Raw genomic sequence first — 17,631 nt, forward strand, 5'->3', positions numbered from 1 at the left:
GACGTTTTTGAAAAAATCAAAAAACAAAGAAAAGTTCGGCACAGATATCGCACACGGTGTACACTGAATTCTTTAATGTCGCGACTTTCAAGCAACACACGACACAACAGTTCACGTCTAGAAATATCAAGAGTAGATCAAATTTTATGGAATGGTTAATAAATATATTGTTAAAAAGACAGACTGAACTTAAGCTACATATTACTGGTTTCAAAAGGAGCTCCATGTCCAGTTTGCAGGAACACTTCCAACCAATTGCTCAGTTCTATTAGCACTGTTTGCATCGCCACCAGCACCGACAATATTTCCCTTGACATCAGCTTGGTCTCGCCTTGACGCGTTCCTATCAAGATCCTTGTACAGCTGCCGTATTTGCTCTTGCTTCGACAAATGTGATGGGTTGCTTATAACATTATTCTCAACATGGCGATTCAAGTCCATTGGTGATGGCAGTTTAGTGTTTGATATATTGACACCAAATTCCCGTTGAATAAACTCGTTATATTCCCCTATGCAATTATCACAAACTTTTGATAACGTTCCTCTTCCACCGGTGGTGAACTGTGCCATTCGATTGATATACAACGAGTGAGACGTATGCTCTTTGCAAAAAATACCTCCGCATTTGCGGCAATGATGCCGCCTCTCAAAAAAGTTAAACGTTTTATTACATGAGGGTATGCCACAAGTTGTTACTGCCTCATCTTTCACCCAATGCTTTCTCGTTGGCGGAGCGCTAGACGTATAATCAAAAGTTCTGCCCAAGTTTCCTGTGCTGAGGAATCTATTCAACGACCCCAACTTTGGAGAGTTGCCAGACTCAATAGACCTTGAAGAGTCGGTTGATTTGATCGACGCAGTTGATGAATTTAAACTTTTCTGACCAAAAGCCTGCAAATGAGCTTCATAGTTGTTTTCAGGACTCTGGGTGGTTGGCGGAGTAGAAACCATGTCTGGTGAGTTCGATGATGATCGATTAGGATAGTCATAAGCACCGTTTTGTGTCATACGTAATACAGCTGGTATGTACATCGGTGTTCTTAATCCCTTGATTTGCTGCAACTGTCTTGTAGATCTTGCATTTGCATTTTTGTGGTGGGAATTTGGTTGTGGCTGCTGCAAGTGACACTGCACCTGTAAATTATTAGTTGGATGGTTTTGTGGTGCTGATGAGTTCAGCGGCTTTCTTCTGGTATTAATGTCTTGTGGTGGGATTACCGCTGCAGGAACTCTTGATGAGATTGGTGGGAAATGGGCTCCATTTGAATGTTGTGTATGCTGTTGTTGTGCACCAGCCATTTGCTTGGAAGAATCTAGTTGGCTCTGGTACTGCAAATCTCCAGGTTGAGCATTATTCCTCAATAGATTTTTTTCTGTCTGTAGCTTGAGCGAGTCCATTTGCTGCTGTCTTAGATTCTGATGATATTGACTAATATCGTTGTCCTTTGTTGACGCGTCTGCATTTGCTATTTGTCCCTCCGGTAAGCTTTCCAACGATGGCTTTGCGCATATTTGAGAATGGGGCGACTTCTCTGAATGGATAGTGGAAGAAGAAGGGGACTGTGAGGGAGCTTTTGCCGTCGCTTTTGGTTGTCTTGTTAGACTGGCAAACGATGACAAGTCAACCTCCGCCGGTTGGTAGGGCTCCTGCCCTTTTGACTTCAACTTGCTATCGCTCTCCACATGTTTAGGAATGACAATATCTTCTGAATTCGTAATAGGTCTGGGAGACAAACTCAACTTTTTCAACGCATTCAATGTCAAATTTCTTTGTTGTGATAAAGTCTCTTCATCGTTAATTTCCTCTCCACCTTCATCATTGTCGCCATCATTGCTTGAGCTGTTGTTTGTAGTGCGCCTTGATTTGTTTCCATTTGGTTTATCGTGAAATGGCAATTGCTGACCAATTTGCAAATCTTCATTCAGTTTTTGGTTGGATAAACTTGACAATACGGGTGCTTGAATAAATGACTGAAAGTTCTTTGAAGTGTTCATGGCGGAATTTGATCTTGTAAGCTGGGCACTATTTCCCTTTGTACTACTATTTCTGTGCAACGTAACCCCATTCATCATCCCTGGTGGTTGACTTGTGGCGCCATTAGCTGCAGTCAATGGTTGTATTTGGTGTTGCTTAAGCGATTTCAAGGATGCTAGTGATAACACCGACTGATATGACTGGGTGCGAGACTTGCTCAAGTCCTTTTTCGTAAACATCAAATCTGACTTGTTGTAGGATTCCGATGATGAATGTTGCTCGTCATTCTGGTCATGTGGCAGATTTTCTTGATTAGAGCCACTATTATGACTATGATGAGACGAATTAGGTGATGGTAGTTGTTGTTGATTTTGCTGTTGTTGTGGCGGTTGGGAATCTTGCAAAGACTGCGTGTCCGATTGTTGTTGCCTTCTCAACTCGCTTGACGAGCCTTGGCTTTTCATGTCACAAACATCGCCTCCCTGACTTTGTTCTACCCCACTCGTTTGTTTGTAATCATTCAGTTGCTGGTTGTCTTCAGTGGGCTTTATATTGTATTTGGTGTTGTCAGTGGCACCGGCTGACTTGTAGTCATTGTTATCTCTATTTGTTGTGTTTGCTGCGGTGCTTTGTAATACCGAGCTCGCAGTCTCTATCATAATATATTGCACAAATTAGTAGCCTCTGTAATGTACTGGCAGGAGTATTTGGGATGAAGAAGTAGGTGTGCCTGTATGTATAAGTGTGTGTATGATTAGTGTGCTATATTAAATGGATACTAGAAAGGGGTGTAAATGTTTTCTGGTGCAGTGTAACTTTTTTTGTCCATGCAATAAAGTGTTATTAATTTATTTTTTTGTACAAAAGTAAAAATACAGAATTAAAATTTAAAATTTAAAAGATACACATACAATCAGACAAGCTTTTCTCTTTCCCTTACAAAAGAAATATTCTTCTTACTCTGTTCAATCGTACCGATTATAATAGTCACCTTTCAAAAAAAAGTATACTTTCACAGTAAAAGGGATAATAAATGTACAGAAAGGAAAATTCAAAGTAACCCACAAAATTAGACGCTGTTGACCTTTATAATAAGTGCCAATGCCCATTCTAGCGCTGCTCAGATGGACGCTCAAAACCAGAGGTAGAAAGAAAAGACAATCAAAAGACGAGAATGTAACGGGTGTCACAAAAGTATGAAGCCTTTTTTTTTTGTCTACATTGACGAATAGATTAGAGAGACAAAGAAAGAATACAAAATTAGACCATTTTCGACGTATCTGTGTCGCTACCATGTAGTTTCAATTGGTACCGCTGACACTTTTTGCTTTATCCCTCAAAGAATGCTACCAACTAGTAATTAAAAATTCCACTGATCTAATTGGATAAACAGAACAACCCGGGGAAGAAGGAAGGAAGAACAGGGAGAAAAAAAAATTAAAAACCAAATATCAATACCATACAAAACATAGAAGAAGGATCTTTACACTAGTCTTTTAAAGGGGGAATACTATAGAAAACAGTCTTCATATCCACGTCTCAATCAGGTTTACTATCCCTTTGCTACACAACAAACATATCCATATCTGTATCAACCCAAAATGATTTCCCGTGTCGGTTTATTAAACAAACAAACTATAAATTTAGTTGTCAAAAACACCATCAACGTCACTAGAGCAAGAACCACTGCCCTTCATGGTACTGCAGCTGCCAACTCCTTGCTTTTGAAAAGACTTGTATCAACTGTTTCCTCCACACCAGAACAAGAACAAGAGGTACTTGTGGCACAACGTAAAAACAGACCTGTGTCACCACATTTAGATATTTATCAACCACAGTTAACGTGGTTATTGTCCGGGTTACATAGAATCACCGGTGTTGCTATGGCTGGTGCTTTTTATGCATTAACTTGTACATATGCTGCCACCTCACTCTTGAACATTCCATTTGATGCTGCCACTTTAGTCAATGCTTTTGCAAGCTTGCCAGTTTACTTACAATATGGTATTAAGGCTGCTGCTGCTTTCCCATTTGCTTTCCACTCATTTAATGGTGTAAGACATCTTATTTGGGATCTTGGTAAAGAGTTGACCATTAAAGGGGTCTATCGTACTGGATACATTGTTTTAGGGGCTACAGCTGTTTTCGGATCATATTTAGCCTTTTTCTGGTAAAAGTATAGATAGACTAGTTTTTAATTGCATGATGTGTAAGACACCCTTTTGTAGGGGACTACTTTGTAAGACGAGGTTGAAAGGACTTCAAAAGACCTTCGTCAATACATTTTGTATATGTCCATTCCCGCCTATATCAAATGCTCTATCCATTATTGCCTATATATCATACATATTTTTCATAATCTCGCCCTTTAATTCAATCGACTTATTTCCAAATCGGAGTCAAAACATAAACACGGAGTATCATTTGTACAAAAACCACAATTAAATTTCATTTTTTTCTTCATAATCGTATCGTTATTAATGGAATTACCTTTGACCACTTCAATTTTACTAGATCCACCTTCTTGGGTGTTTACTTCATTGGCGGTTGCATCATTATTTTTTTCCTCATTGTTGTTGTGTATCATAACCTCACCTAATTCGGTCTCTTCTATCGGTGTAGAATCATCCAACACCAACCTGCTTAAAAAATCATGTTCATCAACGTGGAAAAAGTCAGCGTCGTTGTCTTCACTGCAAGCTCCATATTTATTCGCCTCGTAATCTAAAGATAAACTGTCTCCAGTACTTTTTATCTTATCATCATTGGTCAATATTTCCGCTGTCGATGGAGATGCTTCGATCGTCTCTGTTTGCAAATCCATCTCCATCAAATCCAAATTGGGATCGGTAAATAAGTTTGAAGCATTCAAAGGTCGCAACAAGTCAGGAGTAAATGGTTGTTTGGGACTAGTGTGTTTAGGGGTGGTTACTGACACTGGTGTGGAGGAATTCTTTTGTTTTGCACCCGTTGAAGTGTCTCCCAGACGTTTATTCATCTTCTTTTTATTTGTGCTCTTCCCATTTGTCTGATTCAACAATTTGAAACGATTCCTCAATTGAACATAGCTATCGATTTGTTGATTTAAGCCATCTGATGTAGTCGTTATAGATTCACTTGGCTGTCGCTTAGCACTCTTGATTATATCTGAGGATTTGCTAAGATAAGTCAAAAATTTGTTTAAATCATTAAGATTGTTAATTGAATCCAACTGATCGCACTTTGATTTAGTTAATGTTGACGTTATTCTTTGAGAATTGGGAGAAACTTTGGAATTGTTTTTTAAAGCATCAAAAGTGATTACACCATTTTGAACAAAGCTTAGTTCTTTGATCTGTTTTGTTAGTACTTCAACGTAGTTTCTTATGATTTCCTGTTCTTTCAATTTAGACAAATAGGACAACTTCAACTCTGATATTTGCACATTTGGGTCCTCTGATTTGATTGGGGGCGGTGGTGGAGGTAAAGGAGAGGGCAACAGCAATTTCAGCGACAACTTTTGTTCTGATTGTACTGCCACTCCATCGCTGGTGGTTTCCCTTTTTGTAGTTGGTTTGACTGCAGCTACAGTCTTTGTTGGTGGGGAGGGGGTGGCTGTTTGCTCCAATCGCAGCTCGGTAGCCAAGGGTTGTGTTGTACCACTTGGAACAGGATCCTTCAGTTTACTGATAACTGCTTTACCACGCCCATTGATTTGATCAACAGTTGTGGAACTCCCTGTTCCAAATTCTTTCTTAACAGAGATTGATGTTGATGTTGCTGCTGCTGTCGTCGTCGTCGTCGAGCTCGTTCGCACTGTAGTTTTCTCCAATTCGTCCTTTACATCGTTATCTTTACTACTCGCCTCCGATTTTGGCTTTGGTTTCCGCTTTATTCCATTAACTTGATTCTTGGTTACTTTATCACATTCTCCCCCTGTTGGCTTTCGACCAGGTCTCGGTCTAGGAGGTAAAATCCATCTCTTGGATGTATTTAAACTAGTTGCATCTTGTGCCAATGTTTGTTTCATTTGCAACTGGAACTTACTGCTGGGTATTGGATTGAATTTCGTGGTCATCGGTGTTGAACTTGATGGTTTGGGCGCTATAGCTGGTTGAATTTTGGCATATTTGGGTGCGATGTTTAGTGGGTGTTGCCGTATATTTTGGTGCTGTTTGTGCGGTATCCCTGAGTTCTTTCCTTTCGGTTTTACATGGTGATTGTTGTTTTGTATCTGTGGTTGTATCTGACTTGGAGTTTGTTTCGATATTAGCTTTGGTTGCTCAGTTTGATTAGCCGGTGCCGAAGATTTATTAGACACGATCAGATTCGCAGGCGCCGGGCCCAGACTTCCTAATGAAGCATTCGACTGGCTCTTTTGTATACTTAGTGAATTTCCGTTTGTCTGTGGATGGCCCACAACTGTAGTCGGCAATTTTTTTGTGGTCCCATTCAATGATGGCTTAACCTCCAACCGCGTGGTTGACTTATCATCCATAATCAATCGTTATTAAAATCAAATTACAGCGGTGCCTTTTGGCTACATCTAGGTTATATAAGCCTCCCCTATTTCAAAACCTCTTTTGTTGCTTAATAGCGATTTTGATTTCGAAAGTTGTTCCTATATTGGCAACAAAAGTCTGGGGATGCTCGGGTTAGCCAATTCAAAATTGTATCTGCGAAGGGGCGTGTGGATATAGCAAATAAGTGCGAAGTAATATGGGTAGTGGTGCTTTATTTTCTTGAGTAGTGTAACACTATCAGTACCCTTAGTCGGTCGTTTCGATGAATAAAGATCTCCTGGTGTTGCCCTCACCGAAAATGATTGAAAAATGGACCTAATTTAATTTTATTCCGGTGAAAAAGCTTTGTTAACCGAAGCAGAGAAGAAAAAGAAGAAAAAAAAGAAATGTAAAATAGATCACGATAATACCCGAAACTATAAACAAAAGCATAACCAGTTGCAACAATAACAACAGCACCCACAACCAGCATCACCTAATGTCAACACCATCAGATAAACAACACTTGTCAAAACACAGCCAGCATCAGAATGCTCATCACAAGCCACATGTACAGATCTCTACATCCACAATAACACAACGACAATTGAGTCATTTGAACTCACAAGTTGCACAATTGCATGCCAATTTATCAGACTTTAATGATTTAGTAACCACTGCCAGTGAGCAGTACAAAAACATTGAAATGTTGGGTAAGATTCACGCTAGCTTGCTAATGGGTAGCAGAAAGATATTCGAAGAAGAGGCCTTTGATAATCAAGCGGATCCGAAGTAGGTTTAGGGTAAGGGTGGGACGTTCCCTTTAGCTGGATTAGAGGGGTTCCGCATTGACAATAATAGAGTTTACCCTTGGCAATAATAGAGTCTACACGTATGGTTAATTCAAAGGGAGTCTTGTACACTATCAAAAATACTATCAACTATATACACGAGTATTATACAAAACTAACACTTTTTCCATCATATCTCCTTATTTTCTTGCTGTTCTTGCATCTCTTTCAACTTTTGTTTATACAACTTCTTCTTTTCAATTTTCTCCTTTATGAATAAATCCCTCTCTTGATCCAAAAACTCTCGTTTCTGATATTGGGCTACACAATCCAAACTGGCCTGATTTGCCGGTTTGCACTTTTCAATAGCTTCAAGCGGGTTGGCGTACAGGTTTGAGCATTCAATGTACCTCCTGATTAAATCATCGCATTTAGCAAAAGCCTTCTTTCTCCATCGTTCAAAAATTGCTTTTTCTTCTTTTGGTGTTATGATCCATGCTGGTAAGTTGGGATTTGTCGGGAGTTCAACGTCAGAATATCCTTTTTTCTTCTTAGGGTAACTCATGCTAGGGATAGTAGGGTAAGTTTCTTTGGTTTATCAACTGGTGATTTTTTTGTCGGTATTTTTTTTCCTTATGTTAACAATATTGGAGTGTAGCTTTGTGTGACAGTACAGATTTAAGTAAATTTGACAAAGATTGGCTAGCTTAAGCTATAGAGCTGTCAATTTACAGAAAGTTCGGGTATTTATAGTTCATGCATTTCGTTTTTATGAATCGTCAATTAGCTTTAGTCAAATTTCGTATCACTGGTGGTATGTACACATAGCAGGGAGTACTTGCTATAGCAGTGTCAATTTTTTTAGTGTCACTTTTGGTGGAAGTCGCGTCCATTACTCGACACTATAAACAAACATTTATCAACAACCATTCGATATTAATCATTCACTATTGTCAATCTACCTGAGACATCTAAACAGCTACGAAGAACTACTGCCTTTTCATTAGAATAGTTGCACCTACTGCAAGTACATACTTTACTATCTCTCAACCAAAGCAATGAGTGATGATTCAGAACCACAACAACTGCAAGTCGCAGATACTTCTGCTGACCAGTCACTTGACGCAACAGTTGCGCTTCAGAGACTTATTGATGAGCTAAATGAAGGCGATATACTACTCATGGCTGATGAAATTGAAGCCTGTATAGCGCGCGCTAAAGCTCAACGTGAACAAGAAATAAACCAATTAACAAACACCAATGATGATCTAAAGAACGAAATCGAGCGTAAACAGCAACAGATACAGGCCCTCACTAAGATAAATGATATCAACGCAGAACTAATCGAGAATAGTTCTAGCATTGCCAACTATGAGTTTTCCCCCATTGATAAATCACAAGACCTTTTACAAGCAATTCATACAAAATCGCAAGAACTTTTCCATTTAAAAGTGGATATAAACAAGGAGAGAGATGATTTGAATGTTGCTTTAAACCAGTTACATCTCAAGAGTGCTAGATTGCGCAATGAGTTGAATGAAATCAATGAGAAATTGGAAAACCCGGAACCCAACAAAAACATCGATCCGCAAAAGTTAAAAGATTATGATTTGGCGTTGTTGAAGATTAACCTATATCGGAACTTGGGCATACGTATTGAGCCATTCAAGAAAACAAAGCCTTTGGCAGAACTAGACCGTGGTGAGGCTAATGTTGGAGGTTTGAATGATGATTTCGTGGAGGATGAACCTGAGGATGTCCTTATTGTCAGAGGTGGCGATCAGGCACAAACTTTGCCTATTGAATTGAGCTATTCCGAAGAGTATATATCGAAATTTGTTTGGGAAAATATTGACTGAATATATTGGTTATTGTTCATCTATTCATTAAATACATATATACAAAGGTCCTCTCTCTCTCTCTCTCTCTCTCTCTCTCTCTCTCTCTCTCTCTCTCTCTCTCTCTCTCTCTCTCTCTTTTCCTTGCATAGTGCTTGTCTAGCAATATCTGTGTACTTGTTCTCCTATCGCATCCATACACCTTTTAGAAGTACTTTGGATTCTCTCTGAATGACAATTTGGTCCATTTTGGTACCCTATGAATTGGCTTTCTATAATCACGTGAATGCTTGCTAAATGTGGTATACTTATCTCGACTCTTCATGTCGTTAAATCTGGGCATATCAAACTTCAAATGATCGATCTTGGGGTACCCTGTCTTGTCGCCCATTTTCTTGTCACCTTGTTGCAGGTGGATTAAACCACGATATATTTGGTCAATGTTTGCATCGACTTGTTCACTTCTTTTGCGCAAGTTGACACGTTGTGTTGATGTGATATGTGGAGTAAACTTCCACACGTATCCGCCCGATCTGACTAATGAAGGAAGCATTGTGATATGGTTCTGAAGTGTGAAAGTTTGGCTACTGGTAAGCAGTTTGAAGAAAATAAAGAAAAAAATTTCTGTCTTGTCTCGTCTTTGTGTGCTACCATGTGATTTTGGAAGTTAAGGCGATTCAATAAATCAAACTAATCGTTTGTTTGTGTTGGAGCTAATGGTATCCATTAAGAGGGAGATCTAGTGAGTAAGTGAAAAAATTAGTGGTATTGGCTTTTACCAACTCTTGTTTGTTTGATATGGTTTTATGTGTCGCTAATAAATTAGCAACAAAATGATGTAAAATTAAATCAAGAGTAGAAGAAATATGCAATCTTAACATGATCAAGCACCAAGAGACGATTTTAAAATTAATTGTAATAGGAATATGGCCGAATCCAGTAGTAAATACAAGAGTAAAATATGATTCTACAAGCAATGGCTTTAGCAGCAAAAATCTGTTTTTTGAATAAAACAATAAAGTACGTATAACTCAATGCCAAAGCAACTTAAAGCTTTAGTGCCCTAACAAAAGTTAGTTCAAACAGTAAGCTATATACACTTATCTAATCAATATTACTCTTATTGAAAGTTTCTTTGCTGGTACCAATATGTTCATAAAACATGCACATTGATTTCGCAGAGGTTAAGTAAATGTTACGTAAGACGCTCCGCACAAGAATATTTTGGTTAAAGATAACACTGACCACATACACTTTTAACAAACACTTTCCAAGAGAGCAGGCTGCGGACGTTGAATATGGATTCAGCTCTGCTGAAATTTTGGTCCAAGATCGTATGGTTACGTTTTGATTTCAGAAAGTTGAGTTGTTGTTTCCGTGTTCGGTTCCAAGCAGGAGAGTAGTCAAGAAAGCAAATAACTACTCCCCTGCACATTCCCAATTCACTGCATAATTATGTATTACTTATGTCAGAGACGTTTGGCTTCGAGTGACCTCCACAGTGTTTAAGGAGTATCTTCTTTTCTTTTTACTGTTTAAATAGCCGGTGAAACCACTAAGTGTCAGAACAATGCGCGATCACCGCAATGTCGGATTTACGTTATTTGCAGTTAGTAAGTAAACCAGCTTTAAGGACAGTCAAGAATCTATAATGGCTCCGAGTTGTTGCTTTTTATTTCTCACATGATATGACCCAGGTTCCATACACTGCAGAGGAAAGTCGTTGCACAAAGAAATACTCAAAATCTTTACTTTGTTGAGAAAAAAGAAAATGAGTAGCTTTACCTCTACTTTGAGATAGAAGTGGTTATGGCACAGTGAATACAATTCTTACTTTTTGGTTTTCTTATTTGTGCTATAAACTCAGTGGATACTCACCGTGAGTCACGAAATGACTTTGTTGTGACTCAAAGCTTCTGAATCACATCTCTTCGCAAGAATGTCGCACTGGTCAAAAGAAAAGAAAATTGCAAAACGCACGTGATAACATTTAATTCTTTTTTCTTTTTTTTATTCTATTTTGCCGTACTATGTGAATAAAAAGGCAAACGCATAAGAATATGCACATGTTTCCTCTATTGGAGGAGGGGGTTCACCTTTGTTATCTCTATCTTCGGAGTTTGTTCTCTCTAACTTGCCTCTATCCCAACTGGTATTCATATAACCTATCAACTTGAATTTTGTAAAGGTGACGTATTTTGTATGAATATTTCCATTTTGGGGTATAATATTCAAAATGCGACATGCGCTTTCTGTGTTTGAAATTCGCGGTCTTTATTTTTTTTTGTTTTCGTAAGTTAATCTCCGAAGTTTCGGAATTGCGAAAGAAGAAAATTTTTTTTGCATGACGACATTGAAACTAAAAATTTTAAAACAACAATTAGAACAACAAAGAGAGATCCTTTTAAATGCATAACAGCTAAATTAGTCTTTTTTTTTTTTAAAAAAAATGCATAGTGAATGATGTATGCAGCTCTAAGGAGAAAAATTTTCTTCCGCTGTTGTGTTTTTATTTTTGTTTTTGCAAAAACGTGGATAGATTGCTCTAAGTGAAAATTTCAAGTTGTGCTTTCATTTCTGTTTCACGTCTGGCTATGTCAACTAATTTGAATTCATCAATTGCAGTTTCAATACACCCTTTCAAGAGAGATACGCGTAGGCTTATGTGACTGTACACATAAGAGGAGGTTGGCTCACCACGTGTAACCCTCGAACTTATGGCATGATTTTATTTTTAGGTCTATTGTAGGCAAGGCATTGTATTGTGTCGTTTTTTATTCTTTTCCGCCCTTTGTTTTTTTGACACATTTGTGTCTGAGGGGGAGAGGAGGAGAACGTGGGAAAAAAAAATTTTATTCGATTAAAAGTGGCATATGATAGTAGCCCGAGGAGTTTTACGGCGCGCGTATAAACAATTCACACGATTTGAGACTACACCGTTACGCCTACTACGCCTTAACAAAACCCTTTTCTACAACATTGGTAAAATGATAATGAATTGTAAATATATGTATATTTTGTATATTTTGTAAAGTTGAACTATGTACGTCTTTCCCCTATAACAATCCAATTTCTCTCAAAAAAAAGAAAAAAAAAAGCGTGTTGTAAATTAAAAAAGCAGCTAAAGCGTCTCTTTGTATAAAATGCTATATGTATGAAATGTTGTTGTGATATGACACAGGATCTTACTCCTCTCCATTATCATCGACAGCAAAGTAGAATTAAAACCTCTCCAATTGTATTCCCAGTGTAAAAAAAGATGTCAATAGTAATGATGTGGATATATAATCGCCACTAAATCATCTGACAACTAGCCCCTTACAAGGCAGTCAACCATTTACGATAATTGTGTGATGTGGAATTTATCAAATCATTGCTGGTTGTATTACTGGTATAATTGGTGTTGGATTTAACTGAGTAATTCAAATCAAAGTAATTCAAGTCGTAATGACTGTCATCTTTGGTCTCAACATCAACATGCGAAGCCAACATCAAGGGAGATGACACTGATTGTAGATGCTGTTGTTGTTGTTGTTGTTGTTGTTGTTGTTGCTGTTGTTGGAGGTATAAAGCTGGCGTCAATAATGGTGAAACCATATCGTTTGGCGCATGTTCATTATTGCTGCTAGTTGATGCTACTGACGATACTGAGTTGTTGTGATGGTACTGGCTTTCATTGTGATGATGCACTGATGGGTATTGTTCAAACGAAGTGGTAGTATAGCTATTGCTAGACTGTATTGATGATTGATACTCTATCGATTTACACTCTTCCGAGCAATATACTGAGTTGGTAGGACATAATTTGTCACAATGTATACAGTAGTTGTTAAATGCGAAATCAGACATAGTGTGTAGTTTATAAAATTATATGCTGGTTGTGGTTGTTGTAGTGTTGGTTTAATAAAATGCAAAAGTGTTGTTATTGTAAATCTCTATAATTAAGGAAAAAAAGCAAAAACGTGGTACTATTAAATGAATAACAGTATCAGTTGGTTTAAAGTGATTGTGGTGTTCGTTGTAGTTTGTAGCAGTCAGTGTCACTTTTAGCTTTAAAGTAAAAATGGTTCTAGTTGGTTAGTTTCTAATTGAAATATAAAATGAAATGTGAAAGTTGAAAATTTTTCTGTAAATTTGGAATTTGATCTTCCTTATATATGTGTTTAAGAACTATGGCTTGTGTATTATGAGTAATACACATAGTTTACACAATAACCACTGCAACCACCACCACCACAGTTGCGTATTTTTTATTTATATTTATTTTTTTAAATTTCTATTGTTTTTTTTTTTTAAGAATTTCTGGCCACGAGTGGTTGCAATTCATCACATAAAATGTCGTACAGCAAACAAAATGTCTCTTCACGCAAACAGACACACACCTGTGTGGTTAATTCTAGTCCTTTTCTCGGAATCCAAGGCTTTTCATTTAGACCCAACAGATACACAAAGACATATACAAAAAGCAAAAAAAACATACCACATGCTTACACACACCACACATACTACACATGCCACGCCTTTTAGCTAGAAAGGTTGATTCCTCCTTCTCAAATGAGTAATAACTTCCTTTCCTTTTTCTTTTTTCAAACATACATAGACTTACATAAGGCAAATGTCATAGGAAAGAAAGTAAAAAGTGACATTATTATTATTACCCAAGGTGGGTGGTGATATTATATGAGCAATATTACTTCTCTCTCAAAAAAAAGCAAGAAAACTTTTTTTCTTCTTTTTTTGTTTTACTCCTCACCTTCTCTCTTTCGCCCCCTTTTGCTCGGATCGCCCCATTATTTATTTTTTCGCGCTGCCGTCCCATCCCATTTCACAACTCCCAGTACGAACTCCGACTTATTTGACGCACTCATTTCTCGGGTCAGAGCGCAATGCAATATATAGGAGAACTAAAAAGAAAAAGCAAGCTTTAGAAAATTATCGTTATTGCGTTACAGTTGGCGTATTTTGTGTTGAGCAAGCAATCATACTAACGAGAGAGAAAAGTCTCATAGCGCTTACAACATTGCAACAGGCTTCATCATCTACTCTATGGGCACAGACAGGGATAGAGGGAGAGAAGTCTTACACAGCTCTAGACTAATACTAAAGCCAACGCCACATAATATAAGGAATAAACAAAAAACCGAGGCAAAAATACGATGCATACATACAAAAGTCATTCTATGCATCATTCGCAACTTCCAGTATTAGGATCACTCTCATACGTTTAGACACCCTCTCTCGCTTTTAGAGGCGCATATACGTTGGCACTTAGTCTTAAATCTGCTTTGCAATAATGTCGTCCATCTCCCCACCCTCCTTTATTAAGTATGGACATTTTTGTTTTGATATTTTCTTTTGTTTGGAATTACCCCTCGTGGTGTCTCATTTTGTTTGTTTTTCTTTTTCTTTTTTTTTGGTTTTTCCTCTATCGTTTGTCGCAAGGTGGCGACACAGCGTTTCGTTAAAAATCTTTTTTTTGTTTGAGCCGAATCTGGGGCAGGTTGGAGCAGTTCGCTTAGAGCATGTCTCAGTAACAACAAACGGCATAAAAAACTAGACTCAATGCATTGAACTGGAACTTTTCTAAACCTCTCCTTCAAGGGAATAAGTAGAAAGTGCTGGTCAAGGAGCTTATAACTCTATAACCGTTGCTTTCAAGATGTAAACACTCTCTTTTCCCCTTTTTTTTTCGTTACCCACGTTCTTAATAAACACCACACCGTATAAATAAATGAAAAATTAAAAATAAAAAAAAAAAACGAGAGGGAAAGAGACATTTTCTACTACGCACGTTTGTTAAAGATTTGGTGCACACACTATACACAGGTATACTATAATTACTGTGTATGTATTTTTATACTTTCCTAATTTGGATATCTAAGTAAAACATATGATCACCATGTACGTTTCCACGTGAATCTATGTGCAAATTGAAGTCTAGATCAATTGTCAGAAAGAGAAATGTCGCAAACAGCTGTAAATGGCATCGTTTCTTATGTTGTGCTATATGAAAGGAGTAAGTCTTTCTAACATGGCTTGGTGTGTTTTTGTTTCTTTGGATGTTCTGGAAATGACAGAGGATGGATTACTGGTCATTAAAGCACGCAAGTCTAGCCACTAAACAATGCATTTCCTCCAAGACCCTAGAGACGAAGCACAGTGGGCTAAATGTGTCTTATTTTTCTTTCTTATTTCTTATACGATCCGAGGATTCCTATACGTTTGTCTCCCTTACTCTCCTTTTGCAAAAGCTTTATCAGGGGTCAGAAGAAGATAATTACCCCCTAGAACCCCAAGCCTAGTTCTACAAACCAATTTGCCTAAATTTGTAGTGTATTTCTTTGACCCACGTTTCCTTCTCTGTTCTCTCTTTTAATTAGAGTGTTTACAGTTTCCTGTTTGCGTAAGATAAATAATCCATTTTTTTGTCTTTCGTTTCAAAGCTATTATTAGAAATTATGCATAACACACATAATTCAGAAATATACAAAAAAATTCTGCAACAGAAGAGAATTTTCTAGAACCAATATTACAGCCACAACTCAAAATCTTTTTTTATTAGTTAGTAGTACTACTACAGTTAAGATAAATGCAACGCTTCATACTCCTGTGATTTCAGGAGATGAGAGTCAACACCTTACCCCTTTCTGCGCCAAAGCGATTCGTCAGTTCTGTACTATACAGTTGCGACTTTTTTGTATACTGTGACGTTTTCTTTTTTTCCTTTCTTTCACGCTACCAGCCACGTTCGAGATTCGAATTGAAAAGGAGACATTTTTTTAATTTCTATTATATTGACTTTTTGCTTTCTCGCAAATGCATTACATCATGCGCATTGGCTAAGCTAATAGAAAGAAATCAATACAGCAAATCGGGACAATTGGAGGACAGTTATAGATACTCCGCATTTCGTTAAAATTCCCCGAAACCGGCACATCTAGACAATTCTCAACTTCAGTTGTGGTGAAATACTAGTCGAGCAACACCTACAACCACAGTTTATCATAATCTGAAGTGACGACTAAGAGATATTTCGTCAACCTTTTTGCCAAACATCACTGGTGGCTTGGCTATTAATTGGCCAGCAGCAAATGAGTCACCATTATGTCGCTTTTGCCCCTTTCGGAATACTTGTAATCTCGAAGCTCGCTGTGCGTATATCTTACGTTAAGGCAATGAAGTGTCGACAAAACAGTGGTGTAATAGAATGGCTCTTTTCCAACCGTGTCTACTGATCGAATTGATAAACAAAAACAAAAATGAATCTAGATGTACAGCTTTTTAGAAAAAGAACAATAGGCTTGGCAAATTAAAAAAATAAAGTCTTGTTTTTTCTTACAATGTCGTGTCACAAAAATAAAATTGCATTCAATCACTTGATTCTCACATATTTATGCACACGACTGACAAGAAATTTGTACTGGTGTTCACTTTCGGAGTTAAATCACCTTACCTCGCCACCTCGCAAAACAGTAGTATACTTATGAATGAAGACTGTCTAGTTTGGCTGACTGTTCATCTGTTTGCATTTTTCTTTTATGGCACTTTCGGCTACAACCGTGTCATAGATATTTGGAGCACACTTACCAACAACTGTCAAGCCTCCGTAATTCTGCCTACCCCCGCCTCATATGGTTCGTCATCTATTTGTTTTGAACGTCCCCAAGACCGCTTTGTCATCAATTTACGGCTCCCACAGATCCCCCAATAATCAAGTGCCTCCAAATGGTATGCAAAATAAAAGTGAACGGAAAAACTCTCGCATCGTAATTAAAAGTAACTCTTGCCTAGATACAACGAGGTCAAAACTAACGGTGAATCAGTCCACGAGTACTTAGTTTGCAACAAAGCAGATCCTATATAGACCGTTTTACATGGTAATAGCAACACTCACTACATCTAAAACTCTCCTCCACCTCAATTCAACCACTTACATTACATTATTCATCTTCTAACATGTGACTTCTTTTTGTCTCATAAAAAAGCGCGACATATTGTAAACAAAAAGTTGGTATAAAATAAAACGAGCGGGGTAAAACTGGAAAAGCAAACGTTTCTGCTTTATATACGGGGAAGGCGACTATGTTATTTTGTCCGTACTTTGTATCTTTTGGGCGGCAAGTGACATCACTCATAGCGCATATTTTCCAGATCCTCGGATTTGTAGTAGAATAAGAAAGAGTAGCAAAAGTTTCAAATAATAATAGGGGCACAATTTTCTGTCTCTCTGGATCTGTGCTGCAAAACCCCACAACAAATACAACTTTAACATGTATAAGGGTAAAATCTAGGAGAACAAAATTCGTGCGACATTTAGGTTGACTTAAAGTAAGGAGAGGTCAATCATCAGTTGCGAATTAAATGAAATATTTTTGTTGCTGCAAAATTTTTGCTATTATTTGCAAATAAATATCTGCAATAAGCTTCTTCCTTTCTCAATTAATCTCTACATCCCAGCATTTTGAAGATCTTTAGTAACAATATCAAACCTTTGACCAAGACATTTGGTGAAGTATCAACTAAATTTATATGAAACTACAACCAGT

General features: G+C 37.7%; 8 protein-coding genes across 8 annotated transcripts; 3 read left to right on the top strand and 5 right to left on the bottom strand. All coding sequences in view use genetic code 12, as the record gives it.

Annotated features, from left to right (window-relative positions):
* Positions 1-210: 210 nt before the first annotated feature.
* Positions 211-2,634, bottom strand: CANMA_004979 (uncharacterized protein; the record flags this gene model as incomplete). Its single annotated transcript, XM_051817311.1, has 1 exon — positions 211-2,634. The coding sequence occupies one exon, from the start codon at positions 2,632-2,634 to the stop codon at positions 211-213; it is 2,424 nt and encodes an 807-aa protein (XP_051669745.1).
* A 942-nt stretch (positions 2,635-3,576) lies between these two features.
* Positions 3,577-4,149, top strand: CANMA_004980 (succinate dehydrogenase cytochrome b subunit SDH3; the record flags this gene model as incomplete). Its single annotated transcript, XM_051817312.1, has 1 exon — positions 3,577-4,149. One exon carries the CDS (start codon positions 3,577-3,579, stop codon positions 4,147-4,149), a length of 573 nt encoding a protein of 190 aa, XP_051669746.1.
* Positions 4,150-4,343: 194 nt separating this feature from the next.
* HAP42 (Hap42p) lies at positions 4,344-6,452 on the bottom strand (the record flags this gene model as incomplete). Its single annotated transcript, XM_051817313.1, has 1 exon — positions 4,344-6,452. The coding sequence occupies one exon, from the start codon at positions 6,450-6,452 to the stop codon at positions 4,344-4,346; it is 2,109 nt and encodes a 702-aa protein (XP_051669747.1).
* Positions 6,453-6,955: 503 nt separating this feature from the next.
* HSK3 (Hsk3p) lies at positions 6,956-7,252 on the top strand (the record flags this gene model as incomplete). Its single annotated transcript, XM_051817314.1, has 1 exon — positions 6,956-7,252. The coding sequence occupies one exon, from the start codon at positions 6,956-6,958 to the stop codon at positions 7,250-7,252; it is 297 nt and encodes a 98-aa protein (XP_051669748.1).
* Positions 7,253-7,437: 185 nt separating this feature from the next.
* CANMA_004983 (uncharacterized protein) lies at positions 7,438-7,812 on the bottom strand (the record flags this gene model as incomplete). The annotated part of the gene is made up of 1 exon (XM_051817316.1): positions 7,438-7,812. One exon carries the CDS (start codon positions 7,810-7,812, stop codon positions 7,438-7,440), a length of 375 nt encoding a protein of 124 aa, XP_051669749.1.
* Positions 7,813-8,305: 493 nt separating this feature from the next.
* CANMA_004984 (kinetochore-associated Ndc80 complex subunit) lies at positions 8,306-9,106 on the top strand (the record flags this gene model as incomplete). Its single annotated transcript, XM_051817317.1, has 1 exon — positions 8,306-9,106. One exon carries the CDS (start codon positions 8,306-8,308, stop codon positions 9,104-9,106), a length of 801 nt encoding a protein of 266 aa, XP_051669750.1.
* A 184-nt stretch (positions 9,107-9,290) lies between these two features.
* Positions 9,291-9,638, bottom strand: CANMA_004985 (mitochondrial 54S ribosomal protein mL60; the record flags this gene model as incomplete). The annotated part of the gene is made up of 1 exon (XM_051817318.1): positions 9,291-9,638. The coding sequence occupies one exon, from the start codon at positions 9,636-9,638 to the stop codon at positions 9,291-9,293; it is 348 nt and encodes a 115-aa protein (XP_051669751.1).
* Positions 9,639-12,403: 2,765 nt separating this feature from the next.
* CANMA_004986 (uncharacterized protein) lies at positions 12,404-12,934 on the bottom strand (the record flags this gene model as incomplete). The annotated part of the gene is made up of 1 exon (XM_051817319.1): positions 12,404-12,934. One exon carries the CDS (start codon positions 12,932-12,934, stop codon positions 12,404-12,406), a length of 531 nt encoding a protein of 176 aa, XP_051669752.1.
* Positions 12,935-17,631: the final 4,697 nt, after the last annotated feature.

This window comes from Candida margitis, assembly GCF_024628925.1.
Source record: "Candida margitis strain CBS 14175 chromosome Unknown scaffold1, whole genome shotgun sequence".
Classification (NCBI taxonomy): Eukaryota; Fungi; Ascomycota; class Pichiomycetes; order Serinales; family Debaryomycetaceae; genus Lodderomyces; species Lodderomyces margitis.